Consider the following 20,115-nt stretch of genomic DNA (forward strand, 5'->3'; position numbering starts at 1 on the left):
ACACAGAATCAGACAACTTACTTTAATTAACCAAGTACTGAGTAGGCCCACATTGTAGGCCTACTCAGATTCATATCCTACTCCTCTTCCTTTTCTGTAATATACAAGGCAGGTAAAAAGCCACTGGAACTAATTGTCTGTGTTGTTAAAGGTGGTTTTGCAACAAACTCGGCAGGCACGGATCTGATACACAGAGGCTGTACGGTTGTACTGCCAATTGAAACAGTTTTATTTTTGTTTCCTTTGTTTTTTATTTTTGTTGTAGATAGAGTTTTAACAGTTCAAAACTCAGATGTCAAACAAAACACACAGCGATCTTTTTTACTGCCAGCTTTAGCATTGGGGCCACATACTCCAACAACATAATGGCATCCGTAAATGGAAAAAAAAAAACCAACAAAAACACAATGGTAGAAATCAAAAAGTGAAATATAATAAACAAGAAAATTTATATACAAGGAAAAGCAAAGTAAAATCAATATTCACTGGAGTATTAATATGGAAAATCTAATAAACAACCAGGATAAATATGAATGGGTACTAACTCAGAAACACACATTAAGTGAATTCAGATTACTGATTCGGTACACCAGCTTTAATTGACCAGACAATTCATCTGATTTGGTGTCAAAAGCTAAATTATGAGATTCATTTATGCAGAGCTCAGCCTAAATGGGTGTCCGCTTTTCCAGAGCTTTAAAAAAGTCCTGTCCTCTCCTGGGAATCAGCGCTCTGACCATGTCCAGTTTAAAGCTTATAAAACAAGAACACACGATGAATTAAAAAAAAATAATAATAATTGGAAATGTAGACAGGCGGTTGTTAAACAAAAATGACGTCTGCTGCCTGCAGTCATGGGGGCTTACTCTAATGATTAAGACTAAGAAAGGGAACTTCAAGAGCAAAGGGGCAAAACATCTGTTTAAATGTATTCAATAAATATACAGTATATCCAAACAAAATGTTGTTAAGTATCATAGACACTTTCTCAAACTTATTTAGTCCACTTCAGGTTCACAGCGCATCAGGGCAAGTCTGGATAAAAGACAAGAAACTCTCTGGATATGGCAGCAGTCATCTGCAGAGCACACATACACTTTAGTCAGGTCTATTTAGTGCCATAATCAACCTAACTTGCACATCTTTAGGGATGTGGGAGGAAAACCGGAGCACCCAGAAGACACTCTGTACAAACACTGGGGAAACATGCAGACTTTACCCAGACCAAGACCAGGACTAGTGTCTGAACCAAGGATCCTGAAAACAAGAGGCATGCGGCCGCATTAATAACTAAGCTACTGTGACACCTCAAAAAGGAACACATGTATTACAGAGAATTAAAGTATTTATTGTAATTATGCAATAAGGGTGCAAATTTAGAGTAAACTGGTATCTCTTCTATTTAGGTTCCTTTCAGTGGTTTGACAAATGTTCTTCAGTGGAAATCATTTCCTGTCTTTATTCCACATGGGAATCACCAACTAATTGTGGAAGCTCCAGATTGATGAATGATGCGCACCCTAACACCATTATTATTTGAGTGACACTGCATGTGCTTGTCATGCATCCACTTTGGCTTTGCACGTACTGAAATAATTCAATGAACATTTAAAATAATAGTAAATGATACAACACATCTTTTGCAGCACTAAATGAGACAAAAAACCATTCATTTATTATATTTCTTCTTTTTATCAACACATTATTTCAGGTGTCTATACAGTACAAGCACACAAGTAGGGACTTTATCATCTGACTGAATATAGTAGAGATAAACTAGTGTACAGTATATCTTCTCACTTTACCATTTTGCTGCCCTACAGTGGCCCTGTCCACTCACCTGTGGATTGTACTTGCTTGTCCAGCACGATCTCCTGCACTGCAGCAGTATCTGCAGGTTTCTTCCTAGAACAAACAAGAAAGATGATGTTGCGTTTAATTTGGATTCCTTAACTACTTATCCATAATTAAATTGTTCTCCTGGATTTAATTCCATCCATACAAATTGTCATAAAACAAACAGGCTGGATAACAAAAGGATCAGGCTATGAAGAATTAAGGTGACACAACCAGTTGGTGAGATGCTGAGTTTGCTTGACTATCAATGGCGTCACACCTAAGTTATTTAAGCTATACTTAAACTATTCAAGTTTTTGAACTGAGTGCCCACTGCAGTAAAAGAAACACAACATGCTGAGCAGATGAACAGAAAGAGGTATTGTATTTTAGACAATACGCCATCAAACTTCTATATTTGTATTATATATGCATTACTTTATATCAAAATGAGCTCAGTTCAGTTAGCTTTGTGATACAAACTGAATTGTTTTAGGGATAAAGAGGATTTGTGTAATTAGGCCAGGCACATTAGAATGAGGTAGAATTTGCACCATCAGGTTTGGCTACAAGCTGAGATGTTTATCTGTGCAAATGTTTGCGCTTCCAGCCAGATAGTATATTGCAGGTATTAGTTATGGTCACTGTAACCTGAATCCTGACATAAAACAGACAGAATTTCACAATTACTTAAAGTACACATTTACTTTAAGGTTGACTTAACTGAGGAGATGACATATACAGTAGGTAAAAATAAACACTGTTGTATTAAGACACTCCTGTATGAATGCACCGGTGCTGGTCACAGTTCAGCTGCCCAGATGGCACAAGGAATATGTGATATACAAGAAAAGCCTTTACTGTGTGGTTACAGAGAATTGCTACAGTGTATGGTTAACATTTCTTAATGAATGTTAATTGTTCAATTCAGGATCTGGTGTGCCTTTTCTACAGGGTGGTCCAGATCTAAATATGCAGATCCAGATTGTTTGGATGACTTTGATTTATGCGGGAACGATTCCAGTTCGACGTGAAGACGATTCTTCATGTCGTCAGTTCACACACTTCTCGATGGTCCAGGATTTTTTGGGTGATTGCCTATGTAATAAACTTAATAGGTTATAGCGTAATGAAAATTGCATAATTAGATCTGGACCACCATATATAAGCAGAGAAGACTCTCACAGAATCACTACTTCAGAACACAATACGATTCTTTCAGAATAGTCATCCACCATAACAAAACAGGAAAGGAAAAATCTGTGTGCCGATTTCAGGGGAAAAACCTTTCAGAGTTTAACCAAAAAATCTAGCATTCTCCTGCCAGCACATAATCCACCTGAAGATCAGCATGTTTGGGCCTGGCCAGTACTTGGATGGGAGACCATTGAGGAAAAAGCTTGGGTTGCTACTAGAAGAGGTGTTGGTGAGGCCAGCAGGGAGTGCTTAACCTGTGGTCTGTGTGTGGATCCCAAAGCTCCAGGACAGTGATGAGGACACTTTGTGATAAAAATTAGAGAAATCCTATGGATGAGACTTATAACCATGGTCCTGACTCGCCATGGTCAGAAAAGATTCCTAGACATGAAAAGAGCAGGGAGTTTCCCAATGTCCTGGCTAGATTGCCCACCACTACTTGGCTATTCTGGCACCCTAATCACCTCCTGCTCCTTACTGGCTAATAGTCATGAACAAACCCCACTGAAGTCACTTCACTTCAAGTTCAGTGAAATCATGGAGATGTTTTAGGACTCTGCTGAACTCAGTAGAGTGCATTGAAGTTAACAAGAAAGGATAAACTGAACTCATTTTGAGTGGGCTATAATGATGCAATGGCCTTTAAGTGTCCCTGATGGATAAGGGTACATCTGCTAAGTATGATGGGCCGATAATTGTGGCCAAAAATGTGACCTACGCTGTGAGGCAGCAGTGCTAACCACTGTGTCACTGTGGCTCCCTGAGATCAAATTAATAGAATGAAATATCAGAACAGCAAAATTTCTTGCACAGTCACAGACAGGAAACATGAATTCACTAAGGTCACAAATTCGATACTAGGCACTCGCCTCTCTTAAATCGAAAAATAGTTTGGTTTTTTTTCTCTGATTTTCATGCTCGTTCAATGCTGTTACTACCAAATAAGTGTAAGACTAACACATGTGGATTTTTCACTCTTTCTTGTTTGCATCAAATGCACAGTACTCAAAGGGGTAGGCTCACGTATTACACACAGGTGACATACAAGTCCATACATAAGGATGACACAAATATACTGTATATATCAAGACACAAATATAATGACACATTTTCAGTCTCCTTCTGTGTTTGAATGTATTCCCAAGTTTTCCACTAATTTTAACTTCCCACTAATAGGACCAGCATTATATGTTAAGGGGGCTAATCCATCCAATGTTGGCTGCTACAGGTCTGTGATGTCACACTGGTCTTGCAAAGTTTCATGGGGCAATGGCAAATAAAAAGGGTAATTTAAGGAAGACACATGGTGAATTTCCAGGAAAACATTTAGCAAACGAGGTTGCCAGTGAACCCAGCTCTAGTAAATTTCACCGATCAACACTACTGGATAACTATTGTTCTCACCCCTTCACCACCTAATATCCAATATGGGGTGAGCGTACTGGCACAAAAATGGCTGTCGTTGCATCATCCAGGTGGATGCAACACATTGGTGGTGTTTGAAGAGACTCCCCATTGTCTACGTAAAGAGCTTTGAGTAGGTTAGAAAAGTGCTATATAAAAGTAATTCATTATTATTATTAAATATGTTGCATCAGTAGTTACTTGTAATAGACCTACCTCTCTTCTAACCACATAAACATTATTAGCTTACCATGACTTGCACATTCAGGCATTACAATTTTAAATGCTGTTTTTAAAAGCATTATTTAAAATACATTTAATCATCTCTTTTATAAAAAAAAACTTTTTTCTGTAGGCCTATAGGCTTACAAAAACCAAAAAAAATATTGAAGTAGCATGTTGGATACAGATTCGCTTTCTGGAAGTGTAATTTTTTATTTTATAACTTTTTCACTCAGGTTTTGAAGAGCTGTACAATATAATATTTTAACTAACTTCATTCTTTCCGAATTTCTCTTACTCACTAATCCCTCATCTTGTAATCACTCTAATAAATAAAAGTTGGAAAGCAGAAGCCGAAGGTAAAAGTCACCCCTAGTTTATGACTTAAATATTTAGGTCTACTGCATTGGGCTGGCGCCCTGCCCAGGGATTTGTTCCTGCCTTGCGCCTGTGCTGGCTGGGATTGGCTTCAGCAGACCCCCGTGACCCTGTGTTAGGATATAGCGGGTTGGATAATGACTGACTGACTGATTATTTAGGCCTAGGCAGTGCACCCTAAGAGATGTAATATTTGAAATGTGAATATTATTTTAATTCAGTGGTGCAAATCAAAGTGTGTTTGATATATTTAGTGGGTCTGCAGAGTGTAAAATATTATTCCATGTGCATCATTAATAGGTGGGGCCTAACCAGGTCATTGATTTGCATTATAATTTTATATAAACTTAATAATATAGCAGCAATGTAATGAGTGGAGTGAAAGAGAATTTATGAATCATTTTAGTAATTGTTTATACCCATTATAGAAAGCATTGCATTCAAAGCATAAGATAGGTACATCCACAAAGAATTGAGTGCATTAGTCTTTCAGTATGATCCTCATGTGCGCCATAAATGGCACACTATGTAAGATTAATATTTTGAAAAACACTCAGGCACATCAGGTAGATTATAACAAAAATAAACAAGAGAGACTTCCATAAAATTATTCCCATTTACAGTATGAAAATGATGGGGTCTGCTTTGTTGTAATACTATTTTCAGTCATTCAAACTTATACATTAGTCACCCTGTTTCTCTGGGAATGTATCTCTTCATCAAATGCTTAAAATCTCAAAAACATCAAATTCAAATCACATTTCTGGTGCATCGGCTTTACTTGAGGTGCTGGTGGTGTCACAACAGCAAGCTTGCAAAATACAGGTCAGTATAACCCCAGTGAGGTTAATGCAACATGTAACAATGGAGCATGTTTAAATAAAAATTAGAATTGCCAATATCTGTGATAGATGGTCAGGATGACCAGAAAGATAAACTGGACAAAAAAAAAAACACAGACACAGAGATGCGCATGCGCAAGTGAGCAGGCAGAAGAGTATATAAACCCAGGCATCACGTACAGAAATCACTTTTCTTCCACCATGAGAAGATTGGTGATAGCACTGACCATTGCCCTTGTGGGTAAGTAGAAGGGACAAGAGAAAGAAAAATGAGCCTCTTATATTCATGACATGGTGTGTAGAAGGTGTGGGTAAAATATTGGGAATTTGTTAAAAAGTGTCAAAGTAAGTTGTGCATGTTAAATGTGTAGAGTGATGGATAATAGTGGAATTAATTTTCTTTTTAAATGGTTTCTATAGAATTAACAGTATGAAATGCATACATTCTACATGGAGTATCACATTTAAATTAAAAATGAATCACCTAAACAACCAAAAGCAGGTTGTTTTCTATTTCAGTATTTTTATATTGTGCACTTTGGGTAATATGCAGTGAATATTTTATTTGAACCTATATTTTCATTTTATTACAGCATGTCAGCAGATCAACCTTGGTGAGTTAAATCTATATATTCACCCACTTTATTTGGATCATTCGTACAATCTCTTCTGATCACATTCATTTCTAAAGTTTCTCCATTTTAGTATCAAATGCATTAAAGACGTTATTTATTTTTAGATCCCCAGTTCAGTGAAAGTAAGACCTACGTGTACAAATATGAGGCGCTTCTTTTGGCTGGGCTTCCGGAGAAAGGCTTAGCACGTGCCGGTCTGAAGATTACCAGCAAAGTACAGATCAGTGGGGTTGCTCAGAAAACGTATCTCCTTAAGGTACTAGAGCAATAAGTATTGTTACTATTGATATTTGTAAAACATACAAGCCACCGCACACTCTTTCTGAATTAGGCCTTTGTACCTGAGGGCTCTGTTTATTTTATAAAGTGTCATGTACACCGTGCAGTACTGAATCCTATATACTAACAGGTATATCTCTGTGGGTGACTTACTTTATGTTGCTTTTTTCCACAATGCAGTGATCACCGCATATCTTCACCTTTCCAGCATCATGAGACACTCACACACACACAGACTTCTACTAGGGATGTATTGGAATAAGTAAATGGCATAAAATACACGGGCCAACCTTTCTTCCAGAGTTATTGTTGCAGCATACCAGTAGTCCTACATATGCTGCTCTGTTTCGGTTAAGAACCACCCAGAAAACAATTAACACCTCTAGGGAATTATTTCTGGAATTAATTGTAATGTAGCTATCGTTAAGAAATGTAAATTAAATTATTAGTTAAATGCCTGTTTGTGAGACTCCTAATAAAACACTTTTAAGTGTCACATCACCATTACAGACATGTTCCTGTGCCTTATCTAGGTACAAATAATCCAGCCTGTACCAGAGTCCGAGAAGAATCCGTTTTGCGTATATTACACATGCAAAAAACACATACTGTAGTGGCTGTCCGTGAGTTTCATTACTACACTAAAACGCTTACAGAATAATAATACTGCTTAGCCTTTCTCTTTCTAATTATGTTGCCTTTTTAAATATTCTCAAAGAATGAAAAAGTATTGCCACAGAGAATAATGTAAATGTACATATATTAGTAGTAGTGCAGTTTTTGAATGTTTTACACAAAACACCGCCTTCTTTTGCTTTTCTTAAAATGTAAAGTGAATCCACTTGTCATACTGTTTCTCAGGTTGTTGATCCCCAAGTCTATGAGTACAATGGCATCTGGCCCAAAGATCAGTTTGCACCAACTGAAAAAGTTACCAGGCTATTGGCATCTCAACTCCAAAATCCCATCAAGTTTGAATACAGCAATGGTCGTGTGGGAAACATCTATGCTCCTGAAGATGTATCAGAAACTGTGGTCAACATCCAAAGAGGAATTCTGAACTTGCTTCAACTGAACATCAAGAAGACACAAAATGTGTATGAGCTGCAGGAGGCAAGTCAGAACCAGGCTCTTAGCTCTTCATTTTACTTAAATTAAGGTAAACCAGCTGATGTGACATGACCTCTGTCTATCCTCAGGCTGGAATTGGAGGCGTCTGCCAAACAAACTATTTGATTCAGGAGCAACAAAGGGGAAATCGTATCATTGTTACCAAAAGTAAGGATCTCAACAACTGTGAGGACAGAGTTAGGAAGGACATTGGCATGGCCTATGCTGAACATTGCGCTTACTGTCAACAGGTGGGATTTTTATTTTTTTTTCTTTTAGAATGGCGCATGCCTTTTTCACACTAAACTTTGGCTGAGTTTAACAGTTCTTTATTTTCATGACTGACTAGAGAGGAAAGAACCTACGGGGTGTAGCTGCCTACAACTACGTCATGAAACCCACAGACTCAGGCGCACTGATCATTGAAGCTACTGCTCAGGAGGTCCATCAGTACACTCCATTCAATGAAGTTTTGGGTTCTGCGCAAGTGGAAGCTCGGTATGTTGCCCTAGGAAATAAATAAATCATTTTGATTTCAGACAGTAGTTTTTAATTCACAAAACACTCTTCTTTTGGAATGTTGCTATGAAAGATGTGTTGCTCATTGGGTCCACAGAGATAGCAAATCAGGTGAGTATAAGACTAAAAGCATAGCTGGCTTGGTTATAAATGTGACAATTACTACAAATGTTATTGATGTTTACTTATAGCTAAAGTTTGTGAAGCGATACTAGATTAAAACTATTAATGAAACAATCTCATGAGCATTTTACAAGGCCTTAAAGTTGCATGGTATAGCATCTTTAGTTGGTAGGAATTTCACACTGTTGGCTGTGGGCACTGATTTTAAATAATGGACATCTTGAATGGTGTCATTTAATTCCCTGGCTACAGTATATTAGACTAAGATGGATTTCTACAGTTTGGCAATATAGTTTTTTTGACATAGGTAAGTAAAGTTTTGCATGATAGATTACACTATATAATACACCTTTCTTAAGATAAGCACAATAAATAATTAACAAAAAGCTCATTAAAATGACAAAAACAATTCATTCTATGGCAAGAGGGAGGTACAAGCTGCTTTGACTTTTATCTTTTATATTACAAAGCATTTTCCACTGACTTAAGAAAACAGAGAATTACACTTCTGCATAGTAAATCCTGGTCTTACCATTATCACTGTTGATTTGTTTTGGGTACTTTACTTTCCTCTAATTGTTTTGGGTACTTCACTTTCCTCTAAGTTCCCCAAGATGTGCCAGTTAAGTTGATTGATTCTAAATTGTCCTGGAGTAAAGGAGCATGCTGGGTGACATACTGGCTTCCCATCCACAGTTAGCTCTTGGCCACAGAATAAGCAGGTCCTGACAGTGGATGAAGGAATACAAAATTAGCCTACACATGCTGTGAGAACAGAGAATGAAAGTTCAATAAGGGTACAAGTCCAATTTAGAAATATTCAGACTTTTATAAATGACTAAATGTGAGTAGCTGTGATCTCTCTTGCAATAAATTTTGAGGTTCCTGAAAAGTCGAATAAAACATATCCTCTTCCAGGCAAAATCTTGCATTTGTGGAACTTCGCAGTAGCCCAGTAAGGCCAGCTGATTCTGAATATCAGGATCGAGGATCTCTCAAGTATGAGTTTTCATCAGAAGTTCTTCAAACACCAATTCAGCTTACCAGGAACAAAAATCCTGAAACACAAGTGAGGCAACAATAAATCAGTTAATAGAATGCGTCCTAATCAAAGTCTCTTCAGTTTGTTAATAATCTTCTGGTTTGCTTTTTTGCTACTGACAGATCACAGAGACCCTAACACATCTGGTTCAGCACAATCAGCAGCATGCCCATCCAGATGCTCCTGCCAGGTTCCTTCTGCTTACCCAGCTGTTACGCTCTGCCAACCATCAAAATATTGAGGCCATCTGGAAACAGTTTGAAAACAGAAAAGATTTCAGGTATGGCACGGTGGCTGTCCTTCTATATGAGCTTCATGTAGCACACATTGTCACCCGTTTTTTTTTTTTTTTTAATCAACTTGTGCTCTCCACCCATAGGCGCTGGGTCTTAGATGCCATTCCTGCGGTTGGGACTGCTTATGCTTTGAGGTTCATCAAGGAAAAGATTCAGGAAAATGCCATCACTGAAATGGAAGCTGCCCAGGCTCTGATCACTGCTTTGCACCTAACAAAAGCAGATCACGAGACCATGCCTTTTGCACAAGTAAGTTCATTGCTACCAGAAAACCATCTACTATCACCTAGATTCTAAACCTTGAAAAATCAAAAAGCTCACGGAATTCTATGTATCTTGTTTCAGGCTCTTGCTAACTCTCGCCATATTCAGCAGTCACCAGTCCTCCGTAAAATCACAATGCTTGGCTACGGTTCTATGGTTTTCAAATTCTGCTCTTTGCATCAAAGCTGTTCCGATAATGTCTTACAGGTGGGTCCTTTAAAATAAAAAAAATGCTACAATGATGAAATCTAGAAATTTCCAGAGAAGACTCACCATCAGTTTTATTTACAGCCCCTTCATGACTTCGCTGCTGACGCTGCCAGCAAAGCCCACCAGGAAGATATTGTTCTTGCTCTGAAAGCTTTGGGCAATGCAGGCCAACCAGCCAGCCTCAAGCGCATTCAGAAGTTTCTACCTGGGTTTTCCTCTGGTGCTTCACACATGCCAGTCAAGGTGCAAGTGGATGCAGTGATGGCTCTGAGAAACATTGCCAAGAAAGAACCCAAAAAGGTAGTGCCAACGTAAATTCAGGTAGATACAAAAAGGGGAGAAAATGACTTAATGGATTAATAACTTTTAACACTTCTGTGTTTTTAAAGGTCCAAGAAATCACTCTTCAGCTTTTTATGGAGAAACAACTGCACCCTGAAGTTCGAATCATGTCTTGTATAGTCTTGTTTGAAACCAGGCCCACTATAGCAGTCGTGACCACTTTAACTGAAGCCCTGTTAAAGGAAACAAGTCTACAAGTTGCCAGCTTCACCTACTCACACATGAAGGCTCTTACCCGAAGTCGTCTGCCTGATTACCGCCCTGTGTATGTAGTTTTTGGCTGAGAAATCTTCAAGCATGCCAAATGATGTGACATTTTTATCTCATGTTTATATTACAAGTAAAAAAATTATGAGATTTCTGGAAATAACAAGCAAACTGAAATGTCAAGTCATGTAGTGGGTTGAATTTAATGACTTTTATAGTTACTCTAACTGAAGAATATCCTTTCTTCTTCTTCTTCAGTGCTGCTGCCAGCAATGTAGCTGTTAAGCTCCTGAGCCCAAAGCTTGACCGTCTCAGCTACCGTTACAGCAAAGCTATACGTCTTGATACCTTCAATAGTAAGTATTTTTAAACTCTACATTTTCTCATTTTCTATTCAATCAACACAACACATTAACAACAAAAATTCGGACATGAGCGTCAGTAGGCTTTGTGCCCTAGGAACCAAGTTACCTGAACTATCTTCTAACATTTCAGCAATTATGCTCTGATGCTGATCTTTCTGATCATAAAATAGGTCATTACGATAGCAACTGATGAGAAGAATTCATAATTAATTGCAGAATGATAGTATTTGAGGGTTCCTCTGCAGTGTATCTTTCTCTTGCATGGTTTCGCTCAAAAACTAATCAGCACATCGGCATCTCATAACAGGCTTAAGTTTCGAGTTTAGTATTTTTCTGTCCAGCTGTTTTATCTCTAGGCCGTCCTCAAGTAACTGTGACATACAGACAGACACACACCCATCATCGAAAAATCAGTGTTTTTAGTATCAGGGACCGTCGAAAACCGGAGGTTGAAATTTTTGACGAATCTAAACATTTAGCTCCTCCCCATAGAAGATAGGTTATGGTGGGGGAGGACACAATGAAAAAAGGCCAAATAAAACTCATGGTAATCACAAATATTTCTAAATATAAATAAAAAAATGACTTAGCTTTATTAAGGCAGACATTGGGACTGAAATTATAGTGGCAATATGTGTAGTGAGCACTAGAGAAGAAAACAACAACAAAAAACAAAAAATAACAAAACTTATGTCTGTGCCAGATTGAGATCCGAACATTAGAGGAATGAGAAAATTAGCAGACCTTGGGTTAACTCATGTTGCTAATAATTGGTAAATACATCACAAAGATACTGCCTTACTATGACTTTTAGAAACTTCACTTTAGGTCATTGCACAATTCAGAAACAAAGCATAAAAAATGACCAGTGCTGTCATCAAATCTGTTCAATTAAAAAAACAAAATCACCATAAGTGCATAAAAAGAAATTTGCAAGAACTTAATCTGGAAACACATGCACTCCCATTCCATCACTTTCCCTAATACATGTGAATATTTGATGCCTTCCAGGTGAGATAATGGCTGGAGCTGCTGCAAAGATCTTTGTAATCAACAATGCTGCTAGCATCTTGCCCACTGCTGTGGTATCCAAAATCAGAGCTTATGTTGCAGGAAGTGCAGCAGATTTTCTGGAGGTGAGGCAACAATTTCAGTCAATGCATATAAAAAATATCTTACTTGTCAATATAGTCTGTTAAATATTATGTCCCCTGCATCCTTCATAGGTTGGTGTTCGAACAGAAGGGCTGCAAGATATCATTATGAAAAGACAACAGCAAGACATTAACCCTGCTAGGATTAACAAAATTCAGAATATACTGAAAGCTGTAAGTATATTTTACTACCTTGTCTAGTTAAGATTATATATAATTTAGTTATACATTAAATAAGTTGACTTAAATGGGAATGAAGGCTAGCTGAAAGTTGCTCTTCAGGGTGGAGAATCTCATTTGGAGGTATTTGGTTTGAATGTTGTAGAAGATGATGACAAGGATTAGGTGACAATTTAGGCAATGAAATCAGGCTGACTGACAGGTTAATGGTATGAAGCTGTTAAAACAGGCATAGGAAGACAATTATGGAGAAAATGTATACGAATCATTTAAGCAAGTTTGTTTTTAATTTCACTTTTCACTAAGCTGGCTTACTGGTTTTTAGTCCTGCACTGTACTGCACACACATCCATTAATCAATCCACTTGCTGAATCTGCAAATTCCAATTTTATGGTCAAGGTAAACATATTCTAAGAAAGCAAAACAAATACATTGAGTTTTGGACAAGTGTATCTCAATGGAGGAATGACTTCAAAATCTTTGGCACCTATTAATTTATTTAAATAAAACATTTATAACACATGTGGTTTTAATCCTTTATTCTAAGGGTATGATGTATGTCAGTAAGAAATAATAATGCAAAAGCAGATTAACGTTCTACAAGTGCACAAATGCATGTCTGGCTAACAAACGATGGAGTCATCTGTCAGTCTTCTGAATATGTGCCATCTAATGCATAGCTACAGGAACTGGGACCTGACCTGGCAGCAAATGTTGGAGTCAGTAGGCAGTCCTACTGTTTGCTTCAAACACACTCATGTCTGCAGAACTGTCTCCTGCTGTTTGCCTCAAAATGACAACAGCAGCTTTGACAGTTTACCTACTTTATCTCTAACTCCACCACAACAGGTACGATAACTGTACATAAAGCATGAATAGATGCCGAAGAGGGGCTACAAATGCAACTTTTGTTAGCCATTGCATTTCTGAGTATTTCCTGTATATTGAATGAACAAAACTAACTAAGCCTCTTCATACGTCAATGGTATCTTAAACAATGTTACAAATAGCTTTTCCACCATTAAAACGATCCTTACCTTATCCTTATTCCCTTCCATGCAGCTTTCTGGATGGAAGTCTCTGCCCTCTAATAAGCCCATTGCTTCTGCATACATCAAACTGTTTGGACAAGAGGTTTCTTTTGCTGAACTTGACAAGAATGCCATTGAAGATGCTGTGCAGGTATGGCACACTTTTATTTGAATGTTATTTCCTTGGAACCAGTTGGGAAAAGAAGATGGCCAAAGCGATTAGACACTCAAATGTGTGATCTTCATTGTAGATGGCAACTGGACCTTTACAAAGACACGACACCGTCAGAAAACTTGTGAAGCAGCTTCAGGATGGAGCAGCAGCTCAGTGGTCCAAGCCTCTGCTCGCTGCAGAAGTACGAAGAATTATACCTACATGTGTGGGATTTCCTGCTGAAGTAAGCCTGTACTCTGCAGCCGTGGCAGCCTCTGCAGCAAATGGTATGGATTCCTAATGTGATTCTGATGTATTTTAAAAGCAATATAAATCAGACATGGATGTTTTCCAAACTCACCTATTAAGCCTCCTACTGAAAACCATTTGTGCTCATTCCTACTGTATTGTCAGAACTGTAAAGCCCTCATGGCCTTAAGTACATAATACATGAGGTCCATTCAGATTAAACCTTCAAAATAATGAGCTTCTGACAAAAAAAAAGTACTTTAGAAGAAAAACAAAACAAATGTCAAATATACCTACAGCCTGAGCTCAGATACCATAAGATCCTTTGAGCGGGGCCGGAGGTATAACCAGCAGATGGAACTGAAGACGTGCCATGCCGCACCGATCACAAATACTAACAGTTTTTACGTTTGTTTTTCCTCCCAGTCCAGACTCGTATGTCACCTGCTCCTGCCGACAATTTCCGAGTATCTCAGTTGTTGAACACTAACATTCAAGTTCAAGCAGAATTAACTCCCAGGTAGGTGTGTTTCACTTTGTACAGTTGCAGGTGATGCAGATTCCTTTGATATACAGTATGCGTGACACTTTCTGCCAGGCATAAAGTATTTTAGCATTTCAAATAAAAAAATGAAAACAGCATCGTGTTGCAGTGGATAGCACAAGAGGGAACCCAGTCTGATTCCCATCCTGGCAAATTATAATACAAGTAACTAACCTGGAAACATCATAGTACTTCTTGAATGAATAAATCTTTTGTACATATAGTGATCATGAAATTTGTATTTGAAATTAGGATGAAAAGTCATTTAAACCTTGGAATACAATTCTAAAACATTAAAAAATTAGTTTGGTACAGGTGTGGTTCATTTCAGTAGGTATATGTGAGCATATTGTTATGTACTGTACCGTTTTTTTATTTGTAAATTTGTGCAAGCTCTGAGCACGGCATGGGTAAAGAACCTATACAATAAAAGAATAAATGCAACAAATATTTGCTAACATTCAGAAATAAGTAGAAGGTCTCATCAATAAAACAATTTTCCAGCCACAAAATTCTGTTCAGGGCCAGTCAGAGCTGGAGCGGGGAAGAGCACGAGTCAGGCAGCTGATTAATGTCACTAACTTGTATACTTTACAGCATCTCCCTGCACACAGTAGCAGTCATGGGCATCAACACTCACTTAATTCAGAGTGCAGTAGAGATTTACGCAAAAGGACGAGCTGCCATTCCTCTGAAGTTTGTGGCCAGAGTTGACTTAAAGGAAATGAATTTCAAACTTGAGTCGGCACCATGTCAGCAAGAGGAAGAGATTCTAAACCTGAGGTATGCGGATGTTAAAATGTCCGAAAAACTGCATTTCATTTTGAAATAATGGACAGTACTTGAATAAACTGAAATGTTTAGAAATACTTTGAGCCTGTATATCTTAAGACAAACACAAACTGTCCATTAACTAATGTTACTGGGATTATCCATTCAGGAAGGCTTTTACCTTAATGTAACACTCTGCTCCTTCTTTCAGTTTACCTCTTTGTCCAGATGCTCAGAATAATTTGTGTGTTTGTCATATCACAAATTATATGATTTGCTCAGGCATTTCTTTTAGTATTGAATTTAGTATTATACTCTGGTTTATTTTTTCTTTTATCCTTTTTAATGATTTTGTATATCCTGTGTTTACTTGTTTATTGCCCATGCAGAAACTATTTGTATCATTTTGTCTTAAGCGCCTTGAGCATGGAAAAGGCGCTACATAAATAAAATGTATTATTATTATTATTATTAATAGCATCAATACAGGCTCTCTAATGTACTAGCAACACGCCTAAGATTTAAATGGCAATGCACTAATAATGACTTACTTGTGTCTCAGTTAGTATTGCATGCAGTGACATTGTGCCTTACAACAAATACAACATTAATAGTGAAGCGTCTCGTATTCTGCACCAATTAACAACTCTTAGGTCCTATTTATGGGAAATGTGTAAGGCTAAGATGTTTTCCAAGTTCAGCCTGAATTAGTCATATTGTTGATCAAGGTGGCGTCACTTGGGTTATGGCTAAATAAAAATATAAGTACATTGGGCAAATCCATACAGTATGATCTACAAGTATTTTGAAATAAACCTGCAAATAAATTTCCTCTCTGTCTCAACAGGGCTGAAGCTTTCGCTGTAACAAGGAATGTGGAAGATTTGTCTGCAACCAGGAAAACTCTGATAGTGCCAGACTCTGCTGAAAGTAACATCTTGAAACAGCAATTTACTTCCCAGCAGCAGTCATCCAGAGAACATTCACAAGGAATGGTAAAATAACTTTCCAATCCTTCTGTTTTAAACTACTCCAAGTCTTGCCGGAAATATTCATTGAGCTCTCCTCCACTCTTTTAGCCAAAGATGTCTTCGGAACTCCAATCAGCAGAAATTCCCTATTATGCAGAAGGTGCACCACATAAGCACATGGCCAGCTACTATCGTCAATCCTGTGCTAAAGCTACCAACTTTGGATTCCAGTTGTGCTATGAGGGCAAAACCCAGAATGCTGCTTTCATAAGGAATTCATGCCTGTATAAGGCCGTTGGACAACATGCTGCAAGAATTGTACTCAAGCCAGGTACTAATGAATTATCTTAGTCATTGGATATATTATTATTAGTATATACTGTATAATCTGTGTATTTGTACACATATATGTTGATATATATGCAGATTCATGATGGTGCTGCCTAATACCAGTGGGAGACTGGGTGAATCTTGCTTGGTCCACTCACTGTGTCAGGTTGCATATTCTCTCCCCGAGGTTTGTTCTTAACATACAAGAGGTAATGCTGACTCACCCCCACATGACACTACACTGAATGAGCAGGTTTCAAAATAGATACAAATATGGATGGATGTTTACTAAGGTTGAATAAATGCTTTTTCACAGCTAACAGTCTCCCAAATATATTTACAGCTCACTCTGAAGGTACCATTGAAAAACTGCAGGTTGAAATCCAGGCAGGAGCAAAGGCTGCTTCCAAGATTATCAAAATGGTTTCATTGAAGGGGCTCACTGAAGAAGAAACTGAAGAAAACCCTGAAGGCAAAAACGTTTTGCTGAAACTGAAAAAAATCCTCACACGAGAAGAGGTTTTAATATTTCCCCTTCCTTTTTTAATACTTAGATTAGCTGGCTCATTTTTATTCCTGGTATTTTGAAACATGAAACTTTGGGTACTGTAAGAAGGTTGTCTTAAATCAGTCTAGTTACTGATTGCTTTTAAATTACAGGTTAGATTAACGAACATGACATACAGAAAGTCCAGCTCCAGCTCTTCATCCTCAGAACCATCTACAAGTTCTTCCTCAAGTTCTCAGAGCAACAGCAGCCAGTCAAGCAGCTCCTCAAGTCAGGAGAAACGTGTCGCACAAGAAGGACAGGAAAACCTCAAAGCCAAGCCTAGACGCCGTTCCTCTAGCTCCTCTTCTTCCTCCTCATCATCTTCATCATCTTCATCTTCATCATCTTCTTCCAGCAGTCAGTCCTCCTCACGTAGGAGAGAAAAGCCTGATGAATTGAATCCACAAAGAGAGAGGAGTCAAAGAACAAGAAGCCATGACCGAAACAGGAGGAGGAGCAGCAGTAGCAGCAGCAGCAGTAGCAGCAGCAGCAGTAGTAGTAGCAGTAGCAGTAGCAGCAGCAGCAGCAGCAGCAGAAAATCCTCCAATGACAGTCAAAACAAGAAGAAAAAACGACAGCAAGGAAATAAACAAGCCTGGAGTGTGAGCAGCTCTGTCAGCAGCAGCCAGTCCTCCAGCGAGTCCAGCCAGCAGCAGGTTAATCTCACTTCTTATTTAACAATATAGTAAACTTAGAGAGGAAGACTATCGGGTCTATCCAGGCATTCATGTAGGGCCCTAAAGGAGATTTCACTGCTTTTTGTTATTCTTTGAATGATACTGACCAGTAATCACTGAAATATTTGCTTTTCCATTAACAGCTCACATCTCAAGGATATCTCTTTCTTCTCTATCTGCACTAGTTCTTTGCTCTCCCATTTTTCCTTTATAACACATCTACTGATCTTGTCATGTTGCGAATACATCAGAAATCAACCTGAGAGTTCCATTCTATTCTTCACAAGGGCAACACAGATATAAAAAATAAAATATAAAAAATATTGTTTAGATTTAACTTCAGTTTCTCACTTTCATATATGTTACCAACCTGAGAACAGCTCTGTGAAAACAAGATAGCCATATGGCCAATTATAATATCTTAAAATGTATGCCAAGTGTTTATAGTAGTCTTCTGTAATTCTTTCCTTGAACATATCTAATCACTTGTTATTTTCCATATTTCTAGACTGTCACCTTTTATATAATATTTAGTTAATGTTATGCTCTTGCAAGCAGAGCTGTGATTAAATACACAGTGGTACAGTAGTTAATGCAGATGCCTTACAGATCTTGGAGACTAAGTTTGAATTCTGTCCTGGTCAATAACTGCATTGGGTTTGCTTGTCCTCCTTGTGTCCGCATTAGTTTTTCTCTAGGTACTCTAGACTCATTTCCTCCCATACCCCAGATTATGTCAAGAATGGGGTGCTACCTCGCACCTAAAGCTACAGGGACTCAAGTTCTTCATGACTCTGAAATTTGATTAAGTAAGACTGAGGAAACAGGGGGAAGAATCCAAGTATCATTAGCTTCATGCCCCGAACCCTGTGACCTCCCAAGCTTGAGCTCAATAAATGCTTATATTTCAGTCATTTTAGTTGCCTCTTCTATCGTTTTTGTTAGTTAATTCCATATATTCTCATTCCAGCCTGTCTATTCTTCAGCTATAACATGATTTCTTTGGTGCTATCTCAGTGATAATCCATTATGTTGGTTTGATGTGGTCTTGATATTAACCTTTTGTGAGATGCAGAAAGATAAACCCAATTTCTTGTTTTGCAGCCAAAGAGAGAACCTGAGATTTATGAATACAAATTCAAATCTGCTCACATCCACCAGGTAAAGTGTATTTGACTCTTCGTAACCATATATTTAGATTGCAGGGTTGTTACTTGAAAAAGTCAAAATGAACTTGCCTTCTCTATATGACATTTTTCTGTTTTACAGCATGGTGACAGAAGGCAGTCAAGTAGCAGCAGCAGTAGCAGCAGCAGCAGTAGTAGTAGCGCCTCTAGCTTTGCTGAAGTATCACAGAAGGTTTGTTGACTAACCAGCTTAATGTTTCTGCTTTATTCCTTCATGCCTACTTACTGGAATAGAGTTAACTGAACATTAGCTGAGATGAAGCAGAAATTAGTTGATTATCGTTCTTTCATTATCTTGATTTGTGGTAATCATGATCTGAGCTCATCTAAATTTAAACAAATGCTCAAGCCACTAACTTCCACTGCTGTTGTAAAAAGGAGCAATATCATTGCATGCAGTAGGTTAGACGAGCCATCTTCACTTTTACCATTTCTGGGATAATTAGAAGAGGGCAGTGTAAATATGTTGCCATATTTTTTACTATATTCTAGGTAAATATCATATAAAAAAGATTCTGAAAAATTTGGAAAAGTCACTAATTTATGCTTTAGTTAGGGAATATCTATGAATTAGCAGTAATGTTTGAAATCAAAATTGCTGAGAAGCTTATACATAGGTAATATTGCAGATGTGTATAATTCCACCTTAAATTCTGATTAATGGAAACAGTATACCATGTACAGCATACTATATGTTCTGTTTCAGCAGAAATGTCACTGCTAACATGCTCCCTCCCTTGCTTTCCTGCTAATGCAGCATAGATTCCTTGGAGATAACTTGCCTCCAGTGCTTGCCATTGTTGCTCGGGCCATCAGGACTGACGGAGAGAAACGAGGATACCAGGTGGCCGTTTACAGTGACCTGACAGCTTCAAAACCAAGAGCACAGGTGATAGTGGCAGAACTCGCTGAAAAAAGCAGATGGCAGATCTGTGCTGATGCCATATTACTCAGCAAGCACAAGGCAATGGTAAGGAGGAAGTTCATTCTCAACTTTGATTGTCTTTACTTTGGATACTTGAGCACAAATATGGCTTATTTCTCT

At 38.0% G+C, this 20,115-nt stretch overlaps 1 protein-coding gene across 1 annotated transcript in view; it reads left to right on the forward strand.

Moving 5' to 3' along the window:
* The window catches only part of LOC120514321, an 80,503-nt gene that overhangs the window by 55,076 nt on the left and 5,312 nt on the right, over nt 1-20,115 (forward strand). Inside the window, exons 36-61 of the mRNA XM_039734645.1 lie at nt 5,949-6,120; nt 6,473-6,493; nt 6,619-6,770; nt 7,655-7,906; nt 7,993-8,154; nt 8,253-8,401; nt 9,464-9,614; nt 9,710-9,867; nt 9,967-10,132; nt 10,229-10,354; nt 10,439-10,657; nt 10,747-10,964; nt 11,165-11,262; nt 12,283-12,407; nt 12,498-12,599; nt 13,669-13,788; nt 13,889-14,078; nt 14,467-14,560; nt 15,182-15,367; nt 16,203-16,350; nt 16,435-16,657; nt 17,000-17,175; nt 17,317-17,862; nt 18,988-19,044; nt 19,153-19,242; nt 19,828-20,040. Of these exons, the coding sequence (XP_039590579.1) occupies nt 5,949-6,120; nt 6,473-6,493; nt 6,619-6,770; nt 7,655-7,906; nt 7,993-8,154; nt 8,253-8,401; nt 9,464-9,614; nt 9,710-9,867; nt 9,967-10,132; nt 10,229-10,354; nt 10,439-10,657; nt 10,747-10,964; nt 11,165-11,262; nt 12,283-12,407; nt 12,498-12,599; nt 13,669-13,788; nt 13,889-14,078; nt 14,467-14,560; nt 15,182-15,367; nt 16,203-16,350; nt 16,435-16,657; nt 17,000-17,175; nt 17,317-17,862; nt 18,988-19,044; nt 19,153-19,242; nt 19,828-20,040 (4,314 nt within the window). The remainder of the gene's footprint in view (nt 1-5,948; nt 6,121-6,472; nt 6,494-6,618; nt 6,771-7,654; nt 7,907-7,992; nt 8,155-8,252; nt 8,402-9,463; nt 9,615-9,709; nt 9,868-9,966; nt 10,133-10,228; nt 10,355-10,438; nt 10,658-10,746; nt 10,965-11,164; nt 11,263-12,282; nt 12,408-12,497; nt 12,600-13,668; nt 13,789-13,888; nt 14,079-14,466; nt 14,561-15,181; nt 15,368-16,202; nt 16,351-16,434; nt 16,658-16,999; nt 17,176-17,316; nt 17,863-18,987; nt 19,045-19,152; nt 19,243-19,827; nt 20,041-20,115) is intronic.

This window comes from Polypterus senegalus, chromosome 14 (genome assembly GCF_016835505.1).
Source record: "Polypterus senegalus isolate Bchr_013 chromosome 14, ASM1683550v1, whole genome shotgun sequence".
Lineage (NCBI taxonomy): Eukaryota > Metazoa > Chordata > Cladistia > Polypteriformes > Polypteridae > Polypterus > Polypterus senegalus.